This window comes from Amaranthus tricolor, chromosome 8, assembly GCF_026212465.1.
Source record: "Amaranthus tricolor cultivar Red isolate AtriRed21 chromosome 8, ASM2621246v1, whole genome shotgun sequence".
NCBI lineage: Eukaryota > Viridiplantae > Streptophyta > Magnoliopsida > Caryophyllales > Amaranthaceae > Amaranthus > Amaranthus tricolor.
In genome coordinates, this window is record NC_080054.1 from 31,259,390 (window position 1) to 31,279,518 (window position 20,129).

A 20,129-nucleotide genomic window follows, 5' to 3' on the forward strand; every position below is an offset into this window, starting at 1 on the left:
TGAACCTAGAGTTGAATTAGTGTGAAGAAGAGTTTAAGTGCTGATTAAGCTATGGGATTACTTGGTCTTGCAGTTTTAGGTCTCTTTAGTTTTAAACCCCAAATTCTACATTTTGAGAGTACTGTTTTGTGAAAATTTTAAACATATAAGCAAAAAAATATAACCAATAACAATCAACTTTTGAAAGTATTTTCCAAAGTAAGCAGTTTTTATACGAAGTTATGGTCAAGATAAATTCGCTGTTAATAACAGTGGGAAAATAAGTCAGGAAACTAATAGGCCGTTGTTATTAATAGCGGGCGTCCGGGCGATTAGTAAACACTATATTTTCGCTAGTCAGCATTTGCCCGCTGTTAATAACAGCGGCCATTAGTTGCTTGAATTCCACTTTGTTTTTGAACATATCCTCCATTGTTATATATATATATATATATATATACATATATATATATATACATATACATATATATATATATACATATACATATATATATATATATATATATATATATATATACATATACATATATATATATATACATATACATATATATACATATATATATACATATATATACATATATATATACATATATATATATATATATATATACATACATATATATATATATACATACATATATATATATATATATATATATATATATATATATATATCAATTAAATACATATAAAATATTATTTACAATTTAATATATACAAAACGTACGTAATAAGTTTCATTCCTTGTCTATCTTATCTAATTGTGACGGCCTAGTTCGCTTCTTACAATAGTAAGAGGCTGTGGTGTGACGCTCTGGCAAAGGGGTGATTGGTATTGCACACAAGGTGCCTGTGATGATCCTGCATCGTCATGTTGATATGAGGATACATTTAGCTCATCTAAATGACTCGGTGGGGATGCACTCGGCTCCTCACCAGACTGTTGAACAGTGGGCTCCTCGACATCAGGAATGTAGTTGTTAAACTGAAAACGCCGAAGAAAAGTCTGTGCCATCTCCCTGACAGGGACCTCCTGACTTGTGCGGATCACAAAAGCCACTTCTTGTGCCTTTAACAAGAGTAAATAAATGTTTGTAATTATTGTATAATTAAAATGAATTATAAATATTTAATTTCATAAAGCAAATACTACTTACGAATGTAGTCATCATAGGTGCAGCGGGTGCGTACTGGGCTACAGCAATCGCATGTCGTGGAGTCATCCAACGATGAGTGATCGATAGGAACCAGGGTAGATAATCAGGCGTCGTAGGGAATTTGCTTGGTCGATCGAAATACTCTGTCGTAAGTACTTATGCCTTTGGTCTCTTAGCGCAATGTGGCGCGCATTGATGTCACTCAAATTCTTTGGCACTGGACCTATTCTGTTGGATCGATGAAGATGAGCATCCGTGTTGCACTGGAGGAATGCCCTGTACCGTACCATACCATACTGGCACAATACGCGCTCAGGTAGGTGTAGCTCGACAATGTCGAAGCATATTAATGGTATAGCGCTCCTCCAAGTGCCCATCAACATACCTGAATGCTCAGACAATGCAGCGTATGCCGTAGTAGGGTACGGATTCCAACAAAACTTTACAAATAACATTAATTAATTAATTAGAAAGCAAACACAAATCTCAACAAAGTGTAAGGAGAGAATTGGATACCTGATCAGTTCTAAGAAGATCTAACTAATCTTGGTAAAAGCCCACACCTTTAGACGTGTGTGTCCGCATACGTTTGTCAAAAAACTGTCTTGTTCCCCATGGAACATCTTCAGCTGGCTCTTGGGGATGAGCAACAGCACAACGACCAACAGGCCATAATGGTTGGCCAACGCGTATATGTTCCCAAGCCCAAAATTATTCACATATAAAGTAAAAAGTTAGAATAATAATCAATTGTTTGACTTATGTAATTCAACGTGCTTACCTGAAGGAGTACTAGGGTGATATACAACATCTGGATCTTGCCGCTGCTCTTATCGGCGAACAAAACGACATCAATCAAGTAGAATAGGTACGCCTTAGCATACCTCTCAATAGTCACCTCATCCGCATCAATGGGAAGCTCACGGAAGGTTTCAATCAGCTATGTGGCCCTCAGCGCACTACCTCGACTACCTGGAGGGCGTTGTCCCAATACTCGCTCAACTATGTCTTTCCAGCTATGAAGCTGGCGACCAACTATGTAAATGGCATGTCTCTCAATGGGAAGCCGTGATAGTACAACGATGTCCAATAACGTGATCGTTGGCTCACCTAGTGGGAGATGGAAAGTATGTGTCTCTTGGCGCCATATCTCAACCAACGCCGTGATCATAGCTCGATCAACACGACCATGTGCGACTTGATGATAATCGTATAGCCTAGCTCTACGAAGATATGGGATGATACGGTCATCAATCTCCCATGGCGCTGAGTCAGGATGCCTACAGTACAGTGTATTAGTGTCTGAATCCTGGGCATCCCATAATAATGTGCTCCTATGGTCTTCCTGCAACGTGAGGATGCTAAGGTCACTAAGGCCTGGAGCTACTGGATCCATGTCGATCTACAAAGCAATGATATTGGTCACTAGCAACCTAAATCGATCCTATGATAGGAATTATTTACTATACTTAACTAATGTCATCTCGATCTATCATGGATCATCAATCCCTATTCCCTAGAACCAACACCTAGATCATAGTATACACAAACTATACTTAACTTATTTACTATACTTAACCCACACCTAGATACTATACTTAACCCACACCTAGATCATAGTATACACAAACAAAGTATAACCAAAGCAACAAAGTATAACCAACAAAGTATCACATTTTGCCCTATGTTGACAGATACAACATGGTTGCACATCAGATTGAGGATTCAGCAAATGAAGAATTAAGTGATGTAAGATTTCAGAAAGCAACACCTAGATCATAGTATACACAAACTATACTTTTCCTTTGTTAGTTTGAAGTAGTGTTCTGTGGGTTTGTTAGAAGCTACACAAGTTCTTAGGTAGTGTATATCTCCATTTTGTGTTGCATATGTAAGCTCTTCTGAAGACATTATGGCTTGTGGAATTGGAAATTACAAGAAGAAAGGGATTATAATGCAAGGTCAAGTATTTCTGTTGCGTTAACATCTGATTTTGACTCATGGTTTGACTTGATACATTAGTTTTTCTGGAAACATTGTCGTTTGACCTGATACAAACATCTTTGGTTTCATATACTACTGTCTGGAAACATTAGTTTTCTTAGTGGTGCTTATATATATACAAACATTTGTAACATCAGTGTTGGATGTGTTTCGGTGAACTGAACTTTGGATTCATAGCGAAATTTGCATTCCTATTGTTTATGTTAGAAATTAATGATCCTCAAATATATTAGGGTTCATCCATGCAAAGAACTGTTTTTGTAGCCTTATTTAACTTTACAAACAGCAGTATAACCAACATATAACAGTATATCATGGTCTTTGCCCTAAAAGATTCACCAAAAAAAATTTCATCCTTTGCCCTAAAATGTCAAAAATAACAAAATAAAAAAGAAAAAGTTATACCTTTATGCAATCCAAGTTTATCCTAAATCAATTAAGAAGTCTCCAATTGAAAGAAGGAGATGTTTGAGAGTTTTAAGGGCTTTTAATGGAGGGAATGACGATTTGAAGTTATGAAATTTGGGAAAATAAATTGAGGAGGATGACTGTTTGAATTTAGAACACGAATGGGCCGCTGTTATTAACAGCGGGCAAATGATAACTAGTGAAAATATAGTGTTTACTAATAGCCTGCTCTTAACAACAGCGACCCATTATTTTCCTAACTTATTTGCCAGTTGTTATTAACAGTGAGCTTATCCTGACCATAACTTTGTATAAAAACTGCTTACTTTGGGAATAACTTGATTGTTATTGGATTTTTATTATATTTTTTTGCTTATATGTTTCAAATTTTCCTATTTTGTTAGGTCCAAAATCAAAATTGGATGTGTTTTCTATAAGTCAATATGACATGTTTTCCTCATCTTATTAAATTTGAGTTTTTGCTATTATAGAATTAAGCTGAATCATCGTTGTTTTACTCTCAATGAGTTTTGCACGATAGAGTCTGGAGAGTGTAGGAAAGGAGCTAATATCCTCTTTACAAGGAGATAGAATCAAGTTGAATAGTAATTCAAAATATTAGGTTTTGTTCATTATCGTTTTTTGATTTCAATTTTCAAATTTTTTAAAATTAATATCCAAAAATAGGAAATCAATTCACTTTTTAGTTTTCAAAGTTATTAAGATTTCAATAAATCCAACAGAAATTTTTCCTACATTATAGAATATGTATTATATTATTTTAAAAGCCAAAAATTAGAAAACCACAATAATATAGAACGGGTTTCAAAATCATCCATGTTAGCTCATGAAATTTTTAGAGCATACTTTTATAACATATTTTCTTTGTTTTGAAATACTTGCTATATTTCGGTTATGAGCACTATTCATCGTTCAAGCTTATTTTATATATTGCGGCTAATATGTGAGTAAAAATATAGTCAAGTGGGATCTTTTTTAAATCGTCTAATCGCATATTTTCAAAATATAAAATTTTTATATTTTTTAAATGATGAATAAAATAACATATTAAATTACGTAAAAAATAAAATATAGTAAATGTAATAAAACGGTGGAAGTATTTTGATTAAGAGTTCACCATCAGCTTATGTTATACATTCTTACCAAGAAGAAAAACAATGTCATGTCATATGTTTGCTTGTGCTGGATTACGTATTCATTAGGAATTGTTTTTCTAGAGCACTAGCAATTCAATGTGAGAAGTGAACATGATGTGTTGAATTAAAAACAATTAAAGTGATTGAAATTATAAAGTCATGAAAATTTTAAGTTTTGTATATGTTGGAATACATGACTCCTAATTCTAAGATTTTTAAGGAGGAATACGAATATTTGTAGGATGATTTATCTCACGGGACGATAAAAAAGCGCAAATACCTGTAAGATAGTTAATCCTGCAAAACGATAGAGGAACGCAAATACCTGCAGGATGGTTAATCCTGCAGAATGATAGCATCAAATATAATGACATGACATAAGATAACCGCAGCCGTAATTTGAGAAAGCTGTCACTTGTATAAGGCAAGGCACGACACCTACCTTGTACCCTACCTAAGAAAATGTACTAAAAGATAGAGAGTGGGGACCACGGTACAAAGATCAGCAAATCACCAAATGTCACATAGGCTTACGAGATATTCTACTTCTCCCTCCACTGATCCCTAAAAAGATTCCATTCAAGGTAAAAGCAAAAACAACCATTAGGGTTTTGGGATCCTCTATTAAGATCCGCTACTATAAATACACGATGCCATGCATCACCAAGGGTAACATATCTTTTTACACTAAAACCCGCACAAATATATTCTCTTGAGCTTTAACAACAATCTTCTCAAGACCCTTACTGACTTAATTATCGGAGGAGGACCCCTCTCCGACCCTCGTTTGCTACCTTGTGCAAGAGAACATAGTGAAACAGCCAGAAAAGCGACTCAAACCTCCCCGGTGATTCATATCTACTGTGAACCTTAAAAGACAATCTCATCACCATAGTTGAGAGTGTTGATTGTTCTCTCAACAGCTGGAACAAGTTTATTATCAGTCAAAGTATAAATTCGTTGATTCATTCTTCATGAAATTCTAAAACTAAAATAATTAAAAATTATAATTAGACTTAAAAACTACCATGTAATCGTGAATTATGAACCAGTCTTACTTTTAACTCAAAATTAGTTTAATAATAAAATATACGTGTAGTTGTTCACATTTCCCCCTCTTGAATAATACCAACAAAATGTTTGAGAGAGTAAAGAATATTCTCGAAGTTTTAGTTTGAAGTCAGAATATATATTTGGTGTAAGAAAAGCCAACAAAATGAGTTGGTGGATGGGCGATCCTACAAGGAAACATCCTTTCAATATGCTTGCTTCATACAGAAACCTAGCATACCGGATACCGCTAGACTGTGGAAGGAGGATGACTATGAGACTATCTTATATATAGTCTTATAGAAACTATTAAGTTTCACAATTCACATGCATGGTCAATTACACTTTTTAACTATTTTTAGTCTAATTCTGTCATTCATATATTTAACTCTTTTTAATTATTAAGTCTGTTTTATTTATTTTGCATCATTTTAAACTTATTATTTTCTGTTTATCTCATCCATATATTTAACTCTCTTTAATCATTTGGTCCGTTCTATTTTACATCATTTTAGGTCCACTATTTTCTTTTAATCACATCCATACATCTAACTCTCTTTAATCTCATTCATTCAATTTATTCCCACTCTTTATTTGTTACGAATTTTTAAAAAACCCTTTAATTTCTCTTGTTTTAAATTTATTGGAAAAGTGAATGGGAAAGGTTAAGGAGGATCAAATGTGTGACTATTTATTCCAAAAAAAGGTGTAACTATTAAAATGTCGCATTCATTATATAATATCTATGTGATTATTAATGTCTGATAAATTCTTTTTAATTTTATTCATACATGCGAAATATATAATTTTAGTCACAAAATTTACTTCTATATGCAAATATATTTAAGCCTAATTGTATCCGATTAAATTACCCAATTTGACCAAATTAACCAACTCCCTATAATAAACAACTAAACAAGTGACTATTCAACAAACACACAAATGCACAACACGCATACATATGAAAACGAGTAAGCCTCAAAACAATAATTTTATATTTTCATAATTTTTATTACTTGAATATATAAAGTGTAAATTATGATAGGCTGCTGCGTTGAAACGTTGAAGTGAACCTTCTATTTGTGAGAAAGTGAAAAAAATAAGACTTTTGAACAACTTAATTCTCAAAATAAGCTTCGTGAAAACTTATTTCCCAAAATAAGCGTCCGTACTTCCAGACCAGAGTTTTGGTTAAGTCGCTTTTAATAACAGCGAAAGAAGGAAAAAAAAAATTAAAATGTCTTAGTCGCTGTTACTAACAGCGACTTAGGCATTTTAATTTATTTTTTATTTTTTTTTATGAAGTAAAGTAGCCGTTGTTAATTAGAAAAATAGCCGTTAAGAACTTGAAAATAGCCGTTGTAATGATGTTCTATAAATAGCTCTATCATTTCCCATACTTCATTATATCAATTCTACATCATTCTTCTTCTCTTAATTTCTAAAGGTAACATTATGTATTATGTTAGTTTTACTTTTAATTTTTAAATGTTAATATAATTTTTGAAAGTTCACTTACGTTACTATATTATATGTATTATGTAGATGTCAAAGGAGCATTGTATTGAAGAGCTTTGTGATTGTGGTTATAAAGTTGAGATTAATACAGATTGGAGCGACTTTGATCCAGGGCGTGAATTTGTTGCTTGCCCTTTCTACTTGGTTGACGGATTAGGATGCACATACTTTAGATGGATTGCTCCGGAGGGTACAAAATGGCAGAGAGACTTAATAATACGGCTTGAAAAGGAAAAAAAAGAGCTCAAAGATGAGGTATTTAATCTAAAGAGACAAATGGATGATATGGCGCATAGGAAAGAAGAGACTGAAAGGATTATGAGAAAGTTTAAGAAGCCTTCTTAGTTAGCGACAGTAGTTTAACTTAACGAATGAAGTATGTAATTTGATATGAATTTGTTGAACATGATTGAAATTGTGTTGAATGTCCGATAGCAACATCCCTATTTGAATATGATTGTTTGTTTGTTTGTATTTCAATATTCATAGGTGTCTGATGCGGAAACGCTGGCCACCAGGTATCCAGATTCCGTTCCATGGGTCATCGATGATAGGATCATCCCATACTTAGAGCTATCGAGGTTATACGACTTTCACCTCGTTGCATACGAATTTTCAGTACTCATTAACATTAGTACAATTTAATTAACATATCACTTACATTTTCATAACATGTATTTTAGTTTTTGTGGGACCAATACCCTGCGGAAGCCTACGCAGCTGTACCAGACTCGGGGATTCAATTAGGGGCGTGGAGGGCTTCTGTGCCACTCATATGCTTCGACACTGTCGAAGTACATCTACCAGAGCGCGTAATGCGCCAATATGGGTTGGTACAGGGCATTCCATCGGCTTGTGACACTGAACCCCAGCTACACCTAATCTCGCGCAAAAATCAGGCTGCGGCAAACTGGATGGAGATCAACTGGCGTCACATCACTCGTTGGGATGGTAGACTTGAGCTGCTGGCACAAGGTGCGCCAATCGATGTTCATGGCGCACCTACTACACTAGACTACATGTCGTGGTTCCTCTCCATCACGCGCCGATGGATGACACCACGTGCCATCTTCGCAACAGCACATTACGCACCTGCTGCGCCTACGATGACCCAATTTGTAAGTCTTCATTTGCATTTATATGATTAAGTTGCCAATTAAATAATATAATGTTACATTAACTAAATATTAATTGCAGGCACAAGGTGCGACAGATGTGATACGGTATAGCCACGAAGAGCCGGTGAGGGAGATTGCGCATGGCATGCTCGTCGGCTCGCAGTTCCAGCACTTCATACCGGAAGTCGCTGCAGAGTCCTCACCGACTACCGCCCATATGCACGTCTCATCTCCTGCTTATGACTACCATTTGGAGGAGATGGATCATTCATACCCCGTTGACGCTGCAGGGACCTCGGAGGTTGGGCCATCACAGTACCAGTCCCCTCCACTACCAGAGTGACACCCGAACGCCTTTTACTATCATAGGAGGCAAAGGAGACCAACTCAGTTAGATAGGGTAGATGAGGGTCGTGAGCGTCAACGTTTAACTTTTGTGTATTTGGATCGACTATGTGTGTATATATATATATATATATATATATATATATATATATATATATATATATATATATATATATATATATATATATGTATATATGTATATATATATATATATATATATATATATATATATATATGTATATATATATATATATGTATATATATATATATATGTATATATATATATATATATACATATGTATATATATATATATATATATATATATATATATATATATATATATGTATATATATATATATGTATGTATATATATATATATATATATATATATATATATATATATATATATATATATATATATATATGTATATATATATATATATGTATATATATATATATATATATATATATATATATATATATATGTATATATATATATATATATGTATATATATATATATGTATATATATATATATATGTATATATATATATATATATATATATATATATATATATATATATATATATATATATATATATATATATATATATATATATATATATATATATATATATATATATATATATATATATATTAATTGAGTTGTATATTTCAAACATTTGTACATATTTTATTGTATATATATGTTTAATTACTTTATCAATGCCTCTAAGCTTTGAGTTATGAATGATCGGAGTTTTGGCGATGAATAATGCCGCCTTAAAGATACATCGACCTGTAATTACCTATTCTAATGTCTCTAGTGCAAATAAAACAAACAACTCAAAAATAAAGGAAAAAAAATATTAAATAACTGTTCGCAGTTACTAACTGCGAACAGCCATAAAAGACAAATTAGCTGTTCGCAGTTACTAACAGCGAACAACTATTTTGTCTTTTATGGTTGTTCGCAGTTAGTAACTGCGAATAGCTCCATACTATATATTTGAAATTTTCACGCTTATTTTTGGAAATAGTTTGATTCTTAGTTTATTTAATTAATTTTTTTTTTAGCTTAGGTATTTCAAATTTTCCAAAATCTTCAGGTGTTAACTCGTGTCATAACAATATGACATAGAATAATAATTAAAATTCTAGAAAGTATCTCAAAAACAATATTTAGATTTATTTTAAATGTAATTCTTTTCATCGATATGGAAAAATTGTTAAAAAGTACTTAATAAAAAAAAAATTTAAAAAGTACCAAATAAAAAAAAATTTTACTAAAAAAAACCTAACAAAATTTTTTCTTTTCCAAAGAGTATCAAGTAACGTTTTCCTTTAGTTGACCATTAAATATAACGGTTGACTAGTCAAAATGAAAAATTGTTCTTCTTCATCTTCAATTTATTTTCAAATTTAATTCCAATTTTGAGTAAAAAGTAGAGAAACAAAATAGCGAGGAAATTGAATTGAAAAAGAAATTGAAAATGAGGAAGAATTTTCGATTTTGACCAGTCAACTGTTATATTTGATGGTCAATTGAAGGAAAACTTTAATTGGTACTCTTAAGAAAAGAAAAAATTTTGTTAGGTATTTTTTGATAAACATTTTTTATTAGGTACTTTTTTTAAAAAAATTATTAGGTATTTTCTTGCACTTTTCTCTAAATAAATTCAAATAAGATGATTATAACATGCCAAGTTTGATCGTTTTAATTTGAATATTGGTGTAGTATAAATAGCTAGGATTTAGGAAGGCCTTTGTTAGTTGTTAACTTTTAGGGTCTGACAAAGAACTATCACAAATTTAAGTCCCTTTGTAAAATACATAAATCTGTCAAATGAGATAGTCTCACTACAATATACTATACTTTTAGTTTAATATATTTAGTGACATTTAATTTAAATATCACTATTTTAAATTCTTAATGGTATATATTATGGATTAAATGACATTTATTAGACCCTTTCATAGCATGATAAAAAATCATACTAAAGCTTTTCACGACATAAATCTAATGATTATACAAGTCACTATAGACAATAGTAACAATTAAACATGTCATTAATTAAATAAAATGTCACAAAATCACTTTATATTGAAACTTAAAATAAAAACCAATAATTCAGTGATATTTATGTCGCGAAAGGTTAATTTTGTTGTAGCATCTAACGGTCATTTTTATTGGACGATTCAATGCATATTTAGTGTTTTAAAATGATCACTTATAATTTTAAAGTGATCAAACATACAAATTGATTAATAACATGAGAATGTCTGATACTCTATGGTAAGATGATCTTATATAAGATATGTTTAAAAATACATATTGCAGATTGTTCATCTTCTTTCTGGCATTATTAAAGGAACGTATATATATGAATAATCTATTCTGATAGTTGCTTAGCAATTAATTGGCCATTTTTGGTTGGAAGATGCTAATTTTCACCTACTATATATGCGAATCCTTGCACATAATCCATGACAAACGACGCTTAAACATTACCGAAACAAACCTTTTGCCAAATACTTCTTTGTCCAATTTATTTAACATAATTTAAGTAAAAAAACCTATCATTTTATATAGAAATGTGACTAAATACTACTCCTTGTTTGGGACATAGGAGTAAGAGTGACTCGTGACTGATTTGTAATTTTCTATGTATGTTCATTGAATTAATACACAATAAAATATATAATTTAATAACCATATCAACTTTTAAATAAATAATATTTGTACTCTTGAAAAAGTATTCATTTGAATAAATAAACAACATTGGAACACAGAGTAAATTCGTTCAAAGCAAATTAATTAAGATTTTACTTTGAAACGATAGTATAGAAGATTACTAGAAGGATAATAATAGTCAAGTCTTTAAACGGAGGACTCCAAAATAATACTCCCTTCCCTTCTTTTTTGTTTGTTCACTTTAAATTTTTCCATCTTATGAGAGAGAAACTTAAATTTGATTTTTGAATATACATTTGAGATAAAATATATTAATGTGAGATCTAATTAGATTCGTCTTGATGCAAAGAATTTTAATATATAATTTTTACAATTTTTTATTATGCGTTTTATGAAATATTGAAACTCAAAATTTACTTTGAAATACGTGAAAAATTAAACTGTACAAACAAAGAAACGGAAAAAGTAATAATCAAATCAATAAATTAAATTGCATAAAAATATAAATTTAACAATATAATAAACGTTCAATATGGTACGCGCCAAATGTCCGAATACGAGCCTACCAAATATTGCTAAGCCTAATTTCTAATACGTGTGTACTTGTATTATTTGAGTATGTTACTTAAACCTAACCTTCATCAATCATCAGTCATCACAATTTCTGTCCGACTCTAACTCAATTTACTAAATTCAAAACCGCGTTTCTATAGTTAATTTAAGACCATAACTTCAATTATTAAATTTACTTGTCTTAATTATACCGCATTTGTAAAATTCCATTTACACATTCATTTACTCCACAAAAGTAATTTACCAAGACAATATTTACTACTCTATTTTTTTTTTTTTTGGAAAGAAGACAATATTTACTATTAGAATCTTGTTAATTAAGGCTTTTGAGTTTTGAGACCTTTTTTTTCAATAAATATATAAATTAATTTAAATATATGAAAGTTAAAGTATATTCATATAAGATCTCTTAGATTCTTCTTAATATGAAATACATTTTATCATATATTTTTAATAATTTTTATGATGTGTTTAAATAGTAAGACTCAAAACTTATTTTAAAAATTGTGCAAAAATTAAACAAGAAGAATATAAAGAACGAACGCGTGATAAACTGAATGTAATTTAACCTTGAATTATGAATAGAAAATCAGCTAACACAACTAACTTGTCCCCATAAGTTTTGCTCAAACCAAAAAGTTTTCTCTCACTGGCGATTTCCTTGCGCGACTTCTCCTCTCTGAATCTCACTGGATTCCCGCCATGGGCAGGAGAGGAAGACCGGCAAAGGTGAAGGTGGTGCCGAGAAAACCGTCATCGGGTTGTTCCTCCCGTGATTCACGTTCATCTGTGGAGCGATACTCTTATAAGTCTTTGGTCCAGCTTCCAGGTTGTGTAGATTTGGGTGTTCAAACTCCATTGCTTCATTCTTCAGCACAACAGGCGGTGGGACTTAGCTGGGTTTCAATATTGTAAGGGAAGCCGGACAGTTCAGTTCCGAATACCTACAAGGCAGTTGCGATCTCTCCGGTGGCATCTGGTTTAGGTAAACCCCTCTAATCCCGCAAAATTTCTAAGGTTTCTAGGTCAGATGTGGCCGATAAAATTAAATTTTGGGAAAGTCCTGTTGTGTGCTATATCACTAGTGCTGATCCCCCCTTCATGTTGTTGAGGGTTTTGTTAAGAGAATATGGAAGGATCAGGAGATTGATAGGAAAGGTATGGTGAAACGTGGGGTTTTTTTGGTGCGTTTTACCTCTAAGGATGACCAAGAGAAGACTTGCAATATGAATGGCATTCTTTTTGACAAGAAACCATTCATTGTTAAACCCTGGGTCCCTAACATTTCATATGAGAGGTCCAGCCTTACCACTGTTCTTGTATAGGTCAAGTTGCTGAAATTGGATGTTGTGTACTGGTCAGACTTTGTTTTGAAAAATATTGTGGCGTATTTAGGTAATGTCCTCAGGATTGATAATGCTACTATTACTAAGACTATATTGATGTATGCTAGGGTCTTAGTTGAGATGAATGTTAATGAGGGTTTTCCAAAGGAGTTATTTTTCTCAAATGAACATGATGAATTGGTCTCTCAACTTGGTATAGTAAGTGTTCCCTATTTGGCCATATAGTGGCGGATTGCAGACAGGGACAACCTCGGCCTGTAAAGAATCTGAAGGTGGATACTGATGGCTTCCGTCCCTATAAAAAAACCTTTAAATAGGTGGCCAATGAACCTACGTCCGTGGCTCAAAATTCTTCTGTGTTATAGGTTGCTGTTGCGCCCCTTGCTAGTGATGATCATCCAGTCTTGGAGAGTGCCAAGGACATTGTGTCTGTCCCTATTGGGAATGGTTTTAAGGCCTTAGAAAATAATTCTAAGGAGCATGACATTTATGGGAAATCAATAATAGCGTTGGGGGCTGACCCCATCCATGACAATGATTAACGTGTGTGCTTGGAATGTTAGGGGGCTCAACAAGGTGAATAAACAATTTGAGGTTGCTCGGTTTCTTTCATTGCATAATATTAGCCTTGTTGGTCTCCTTGAAACAAAGGTAAAGAGGAAAGGATTATGAGCTCTTTATCTTAGGTTATTTCCTAATTGGTGTATTACAACAAATCTCACTTAGCATGAAGGTGATCGGATTATTGTGGGATGGAAGAGTGAGGATGTTGATGTGGACAATCTTTTTTGTAGTAGTTAGATTCTCCATGTTGGTTGTAGGTTGAGATCTGGTGGTTTTTTCAACTGTTGTATTGTTTATAGGTCCTTAGAGCGGCATGGAAGATTATCTTTGTTCCAGGACTTACAAACTATCAGCAACTCTATTTCTTCTCCATGGATTATTCTGGGGGATTTTAATTGTATTGCGAATTTTGATGAACAGTTGGGGTTACCAGTTCGTCTTCATGAAATTCAACCTCTTAGGGACTATATGGCATGGTGTAATTGTAACATCTCAGAATAACTCGGGTCGTACGAAAAGAGAAAATGACCTTTTAAAACGAGACAACTATAATCCGAGTCAAACCGGGATGTTAGAAAACAGTTTAAAACGGTTTTGAAGTTAAGGAAAACGTGCGGATCGAGTTCTATTAGCGTTATTAAGATCTACTAGATAATAAGAAATTCTTAGCAGCGGATAAGAACGAAAAGTTAAATCCACTTATTACAACTTGAGAACGAAAGTCGCCTCATAAAAACCAAATGTTCTTTAAACTAAATTTTGAAGATATTATTAAGACTTTTCTACCCTAATAATTTATTTCTTCAAGGGACAATCCTCACTCCCCAGACCTGCAACTTAACTTACTGCTAGTCATTGCCCAGATAGGACACAACATCATCGCAGGGTCGTTAAGACCAAAAGCACACGTCAGCGAACGTCGCATACAAATAAATAATAACACAAGAGAAAGTTTTAATTAATTAGCTAACAAATCACAGAACCGTACGCTTCGATCATGCTTATTAAGAATATTTATTTTCAGGTAAAAGTTAGTCAGCCATACTGCTGTACTATCCAGCCATACTGCCGGTACACTCCAAACTCCATAAGTGAGACAATACATTAGGGGGAGCTAACCCCTAAGCAAGCCTCTACCATAGACACTCGCCTTACTTCGGTGTCTATAGTTAAGTATGCATACCCCCGCGGTGGCTCATAATGCCCTCATATACCGCGAGTAATTCTTTTCCACCAATTGACGTCATACTACGTCCACTTTTTAAGTTAGTGAGGTCATACTACCTCCATTTATCAAAACAATATATAAAGATTGACGTCATACTACGTCCACTTTTAAGTTAGTGAGGACATACTACCTCTACTTATCATAACAATGTATAAAATTATTGATTTGAACGATAACATTATTCGTTCTATATACCCATGCCTTACTTTCGGGTATCATTAATACATGATACATCGGACTAAAGCGAACCACGCTGCGTGTACATACCTTAAGCAAGATAACCAACTCGCAAGCGTCTTAATCAATTCCCGGTCACGAATCGACTTCCTACAAGGTTCAATCGTATTCGGGAAATAAGCACACATACACATTTTCCTCAAATCATACACAACACACATATACAATCACATCCATACCTAGAATGCTACACACAACATGAACATCCATCACATACTATAACATGGTATAAACACAAAACTGGACAGCCTATACAATCTGTCCAGAAACTCATCTTAAGACTGTCAAACTGAAAATCCGACTTCACCGATGCGTCCGGAAGGCGTCAAAACCCCCGGTTACCAATTTTCATAATTTATAACATAGTATAAATATTTTTAACTTAATTTCAAAGCCAAAAATGCTCCAAAAACACAATTTTTCCACTATTTTCAAAACCTACGGGATTTCATTTTTTTATCACAAAAATATAAATTTCAATGCTTTATTCCCTAATAAATCTAAACAATAAAATTTACATAATTTCCATGATCACATCCAAAAAAATAAATTTTAATTAATTATTTATATTTTTCTCAAAAATAAAATTCTTTTTACACCAATTTACACACACAAACACACCACACATATACATGTATATTTCTCTACCAACATTATAAATCTCCACTATTTATCAATAAAAATAAAAATAAATTTCCATCACCACATATATTTTTTTTTATATGAGCAACCATTTTTTTTTTTATGTATATACATATATATATATATATATTTTTTTCAATCATTCATCAAACAATTCTTCTTACACATGTAAACATATCTAAAACCCTAAAACCATACATTAAATTTAGATAGAAAAACATCATACTTCCACACATGAAATTTTAAATCATGAACAACTCACAAACTATAAAAATAACACACATAAACATCATGGAAATTTAAATTAAAACTTAAAAATAAAACTAGGTTAAGAATTACTTACAATTGCTCAAGAACAACACCAAAATTTTAAGAACCAAATTGATGAATCAAGAAGGCTTAGGCATGAGAATAAGAGGGATTTTGAGAGTATTTTTCTTTACTTGCAAATGAATTTGAAAATGAAAAGGAGTAAGGAAAAGGAATAAGGAAAAAGAATAAAGAAAGAATAAATTAAGGAATTTATGAGATTTTATTGATGATTATTGCCATAATCATTCATTAACCCAAAAATGGAAGTTACAATCTTCCAAAATACTTCCCATGGCCGGCCACCATTCATATTCCCTTATTTTTATATATATATATTTTTTTTTTTTTGAAATCAAAGATAGATTAGGAAAAGATTTGGACTTAAAATGATTTTAATTGCCTTAAAAGTTGAAGTCTCATGATTTAACCTACTAACAAAATAAATAATAAAAAGAAATATATTTTTTTTCTAAAAAGAATAATAATAATAAAAATAATAATATTACTAGCAAATCATTTAATATATCGGGAAAATATCGGGGTGTTACAGACTACCCCCCTTAAAAAGGTTTTGACCCCAAAACCTCAACGTACAAACACAAAACACGCACCCATCAAACACAAAACACACACAATCACACAAAAAAAAAAACGATAAAACAAGCACACAACAAAAGAAATAGATCAAAGTAACTCAAAGCGCGCAAAATCCAACCGCTTCCTACCCCCTTAAAAAGTTACGTCCCCGTAACTTACTAACCTGAGGAAAAAGATGCGGATACCTCTCTCGCATTAACGCTTCTGTTTCCCAAGTTGCCTCTTGTGACCGATGATTGGACCATAAAACCTTAACCATTGCAACATCCTTTCGCCGAGTACTGCGAACCTTTCTATCTAAAATCTGAACAGGTTGCTCTTCATAGGTGAGGCTTTCATCAAGTTCTAACGGTTCTGGGTCTAAGACATGCGAAGAAGCCGCAACATAACGTTTTAACTGGGAGATATGAAAAACGTCATGAACCTTACCCAACGCATTAGGTAACGCCAACCGGTAAGCTAACTTCCCAATCCGTTCCACAATATCATAGGGGCCAATGAAACGCGGGCTCAACTTCCCACGAGCACCAAAACGAACCACACCTCTCATCGGAGACACACGGAGTAAAACTTTGTCGCCCACTTCGTACTCATCAGGCCGACGTCGGAGATCGGCGTACGATTTTTGTCTATCCTGGGCTGCCTTCATTTTATCGCGAATCAACTTTACTTTCTCTGTCATTTGCACAAGCATATCAGGTCCTAAGGTGACGGATTCAGTAAAATCATCCCAACATACAGGACTACGGCACTTACGACCATACAGTGCTTCAAACGGAGCCATTTGAATCATTGCCTGATAACTGTTATTATAAGAGAATTCCACTAAATCCAAATGTTCATCCCATGAACCTTGCCATTCCATGGCTATTGCTCTCAACATGTCTTCTAATATCTGATTGACACGTTCAGTCTGACCATCCGTCATAGGGTGAAAAGACGTGCTATGAAGAAGAGTGGTTCCCAAAGCCTACTGTAATGATTTCCAAAAATGTGACAAGTATCGAGTATCACGATCAGAGATAATAGTACGAGGTATTCCGTGATATCGAACAACGTATCGAATATAGGCACGAGCAAGTTGTTCCATATCCCACTTACAGTTCATCGGAATAAACCTTGCAGACTTAGTAAGCCTATCCACGATAACCCAAAGAGTATCATTACCAGTCTTAGTTCGTGGCAACCCTAACACGAAATCCATAGATATGTCATCCCACTTCCAGACCGGGACTTCTAGAGGTTGCAGTAACCCAGCTGGTCTTCGATGTTCACTCTTAACCTTTTGACACGTTAAACACTTGGAAACAAATTCAGCAATATTCTTTTTCATACCAGACCACCAAAACATGCATTTTAAATCCTGATACATCTTATCTCCACCAGGATGAACCGAGTATCTAGAATAATGAGCTTCGTTCAACAATTTTTCCTTCAACGAGTCACACCCATCCGGCACACACCATCGTCCCTTAAAACGAAGACTACCGTCCTCATGAATTGTAAAACCTTCAGCTTTCCCTTCACTGATCTGCTCCCGAAGTTTTATAAACTTTGGGTCTTCCAGTTGCTTAGCCATAATCTCTTCGAAAAAGGTAGGTTGAATAGACAAGGCACTCAACCTGGCTTCCAATTCCCCTTGTTGGATTATCTCCAAGTTCATTCTCCCAAACTCCTTACACAACTCCTCAGAGGTTATTAACGCTGAGACGGAATGCCTCGATTTCCTACTCAAAGCATCAGCGACTACATTCGCACGGCCTTCGTGATATGAAATCTCTAAATCATAATCACTGATAAGTTCTAACCAACGTCGTTGGCGCAAATTCAACTCGGATTGAGTGAACAAAAATTGCAAACTTTTATGATCCGTAAAGACCTTGCATTTGACACCATAAAGGTAATGTCGCCAGATTTTCAATGCGAAAACCACAGCAGCTAACTCCAAGTCATGTGTTGGATAATTCACCTCATGAGTCCTTAATTGACGTGAAGCATACGCCACCACCCTTCTATCTTGCATTAAAACACAACCTAATCCATGTTTGGAAGCGTCACTATAGACAGAGTATTCCAAGGATGGATCAGGTAAGGTCAACACAGGGGCTGTAGTTAACTTCTCCTTCAACAACTGAAATGCCTTCTCACACTCCTCAGTCCATTCGAACTTCTTTTCTTTCTTCATCAAGGCTGTTAATGGACGAGCGATGCGAGAAAAGTCCTTCACAAAACGACGATAGTATCCTGCTAATCCCAAGAAACTCCGGATATCTGTAACATTCCGAGGTGTAGACCAATCCCGAACAGCTGCTACTTTTGCTGGATCAACAGAAATTCCTTCCTTAGAAACAATGTGACCCAGAAAAGCCACTTGCTCTAACCAAAATTCACACTTCGAAAACTTAGCATACAACTGATTCTCTCGCAGAATCTGCAAGACCATCCTTAAATGTTCTTGATGTTCTTCTTGGCTCTTGGAATATACCAAAATATCATCAATGAACACCACCACACACTTATCGAGGTACGCGTTAAAAACCCGATTCATCAACCCCATAAATGCTGCGGGTGCATTGGTCAACCCAAAAGGCATCACGGTAAACTCGAAGTGTCCGTATCTGGTTCTAAAAGCTGATTTACTAATATCCTCCTCCTTGATACGTAACTGATGGTACCCTGACCGCAGATCAATCTTGGAAAAGACTCCTGCCCCTTGCAACTGATCAAAAAGATCATCGATCCGTGGTAACGGGTACTTATTCTTAACAGTGACCTTATTAAGTTCTCTGTAATCAATACAGAGACGCATCGTTCCGTCCTTTTTCCTTACAAACAACACTGGGGCTCCCCAAGGCGACACACTGGGTCTTATATAACCCTTCTCTAACAACTCCTCCAACTGGATTTTCAATTCTTCCATCTCCCTTGGGGCCATTCGGTAAGGAGCTTTTGAAATTGGTCCTGTCCCAGGGATTAAATCAATCGAGAAATCCACGTCCCTTCTTGGCGGCATACCAGGAAGTTCTTCTGGAAAAACATCTCTAAAATCACAGACCACTGGAATGTTCTCAAGCTGCAACTCCCGCTCCCCTACTTTACTTATACTACACAGAAACCACGGTTGCCCTTGCTTGATTAACTTCTTGACCTTTAATGATGATACGATCTTTATCCT

At 34.0% G+C, this 20,129-nt stretch overlaps 1 protein-coding gene across 1 annotated transcript; it reads left to right on the plus strand.

Annotated features, from left to right (window-relative positions):
* Positions 1-7,299: 7,299 nt before the first annotated feature.
* Positions 7,300-8,861, plus strand: LOC130820954 (uncharacterized). The gene is made up of 4 exons (XM_057686522.1): positions 7,300-7,673; positions 7,787-7,878; positions 7,981-8,415; positions 8,495-8,861. Exons 3-4 carry the CDS (start codon positions 8,113-8,115, stop codon positions 8,756-8,758), a joined length of 567 nt encoding a protein of 188 aa, XP_057542505.1. The 5' UTR covers positions 7,300-7,673; positions 7,787-7,878; positions 7,981-8,112; the 3' UTR covers positions 8,759-8,861.
* Positions 8,862-20,129: the final 11,268 nt, after the last annotated feature.

What these genes read in the sequence shown, in the direction of transcription:
- LOC130820954 (XM_057686522.1), top strand. Translation starts at nt 8,113, where the DNA reads ATGCGCCAATATGGGTTGGTACAGGGCATTCCATCGGCTTGTGACACT. An exon ending in CGCCTACGATGACCCAATTT is followed by an intron (nt 8,416 to 8,494) that starts GTAAGTCTTCAT and finishes TATTAATTGCAG; the next exon opens with GCACAAGGTGCGACAGATGT.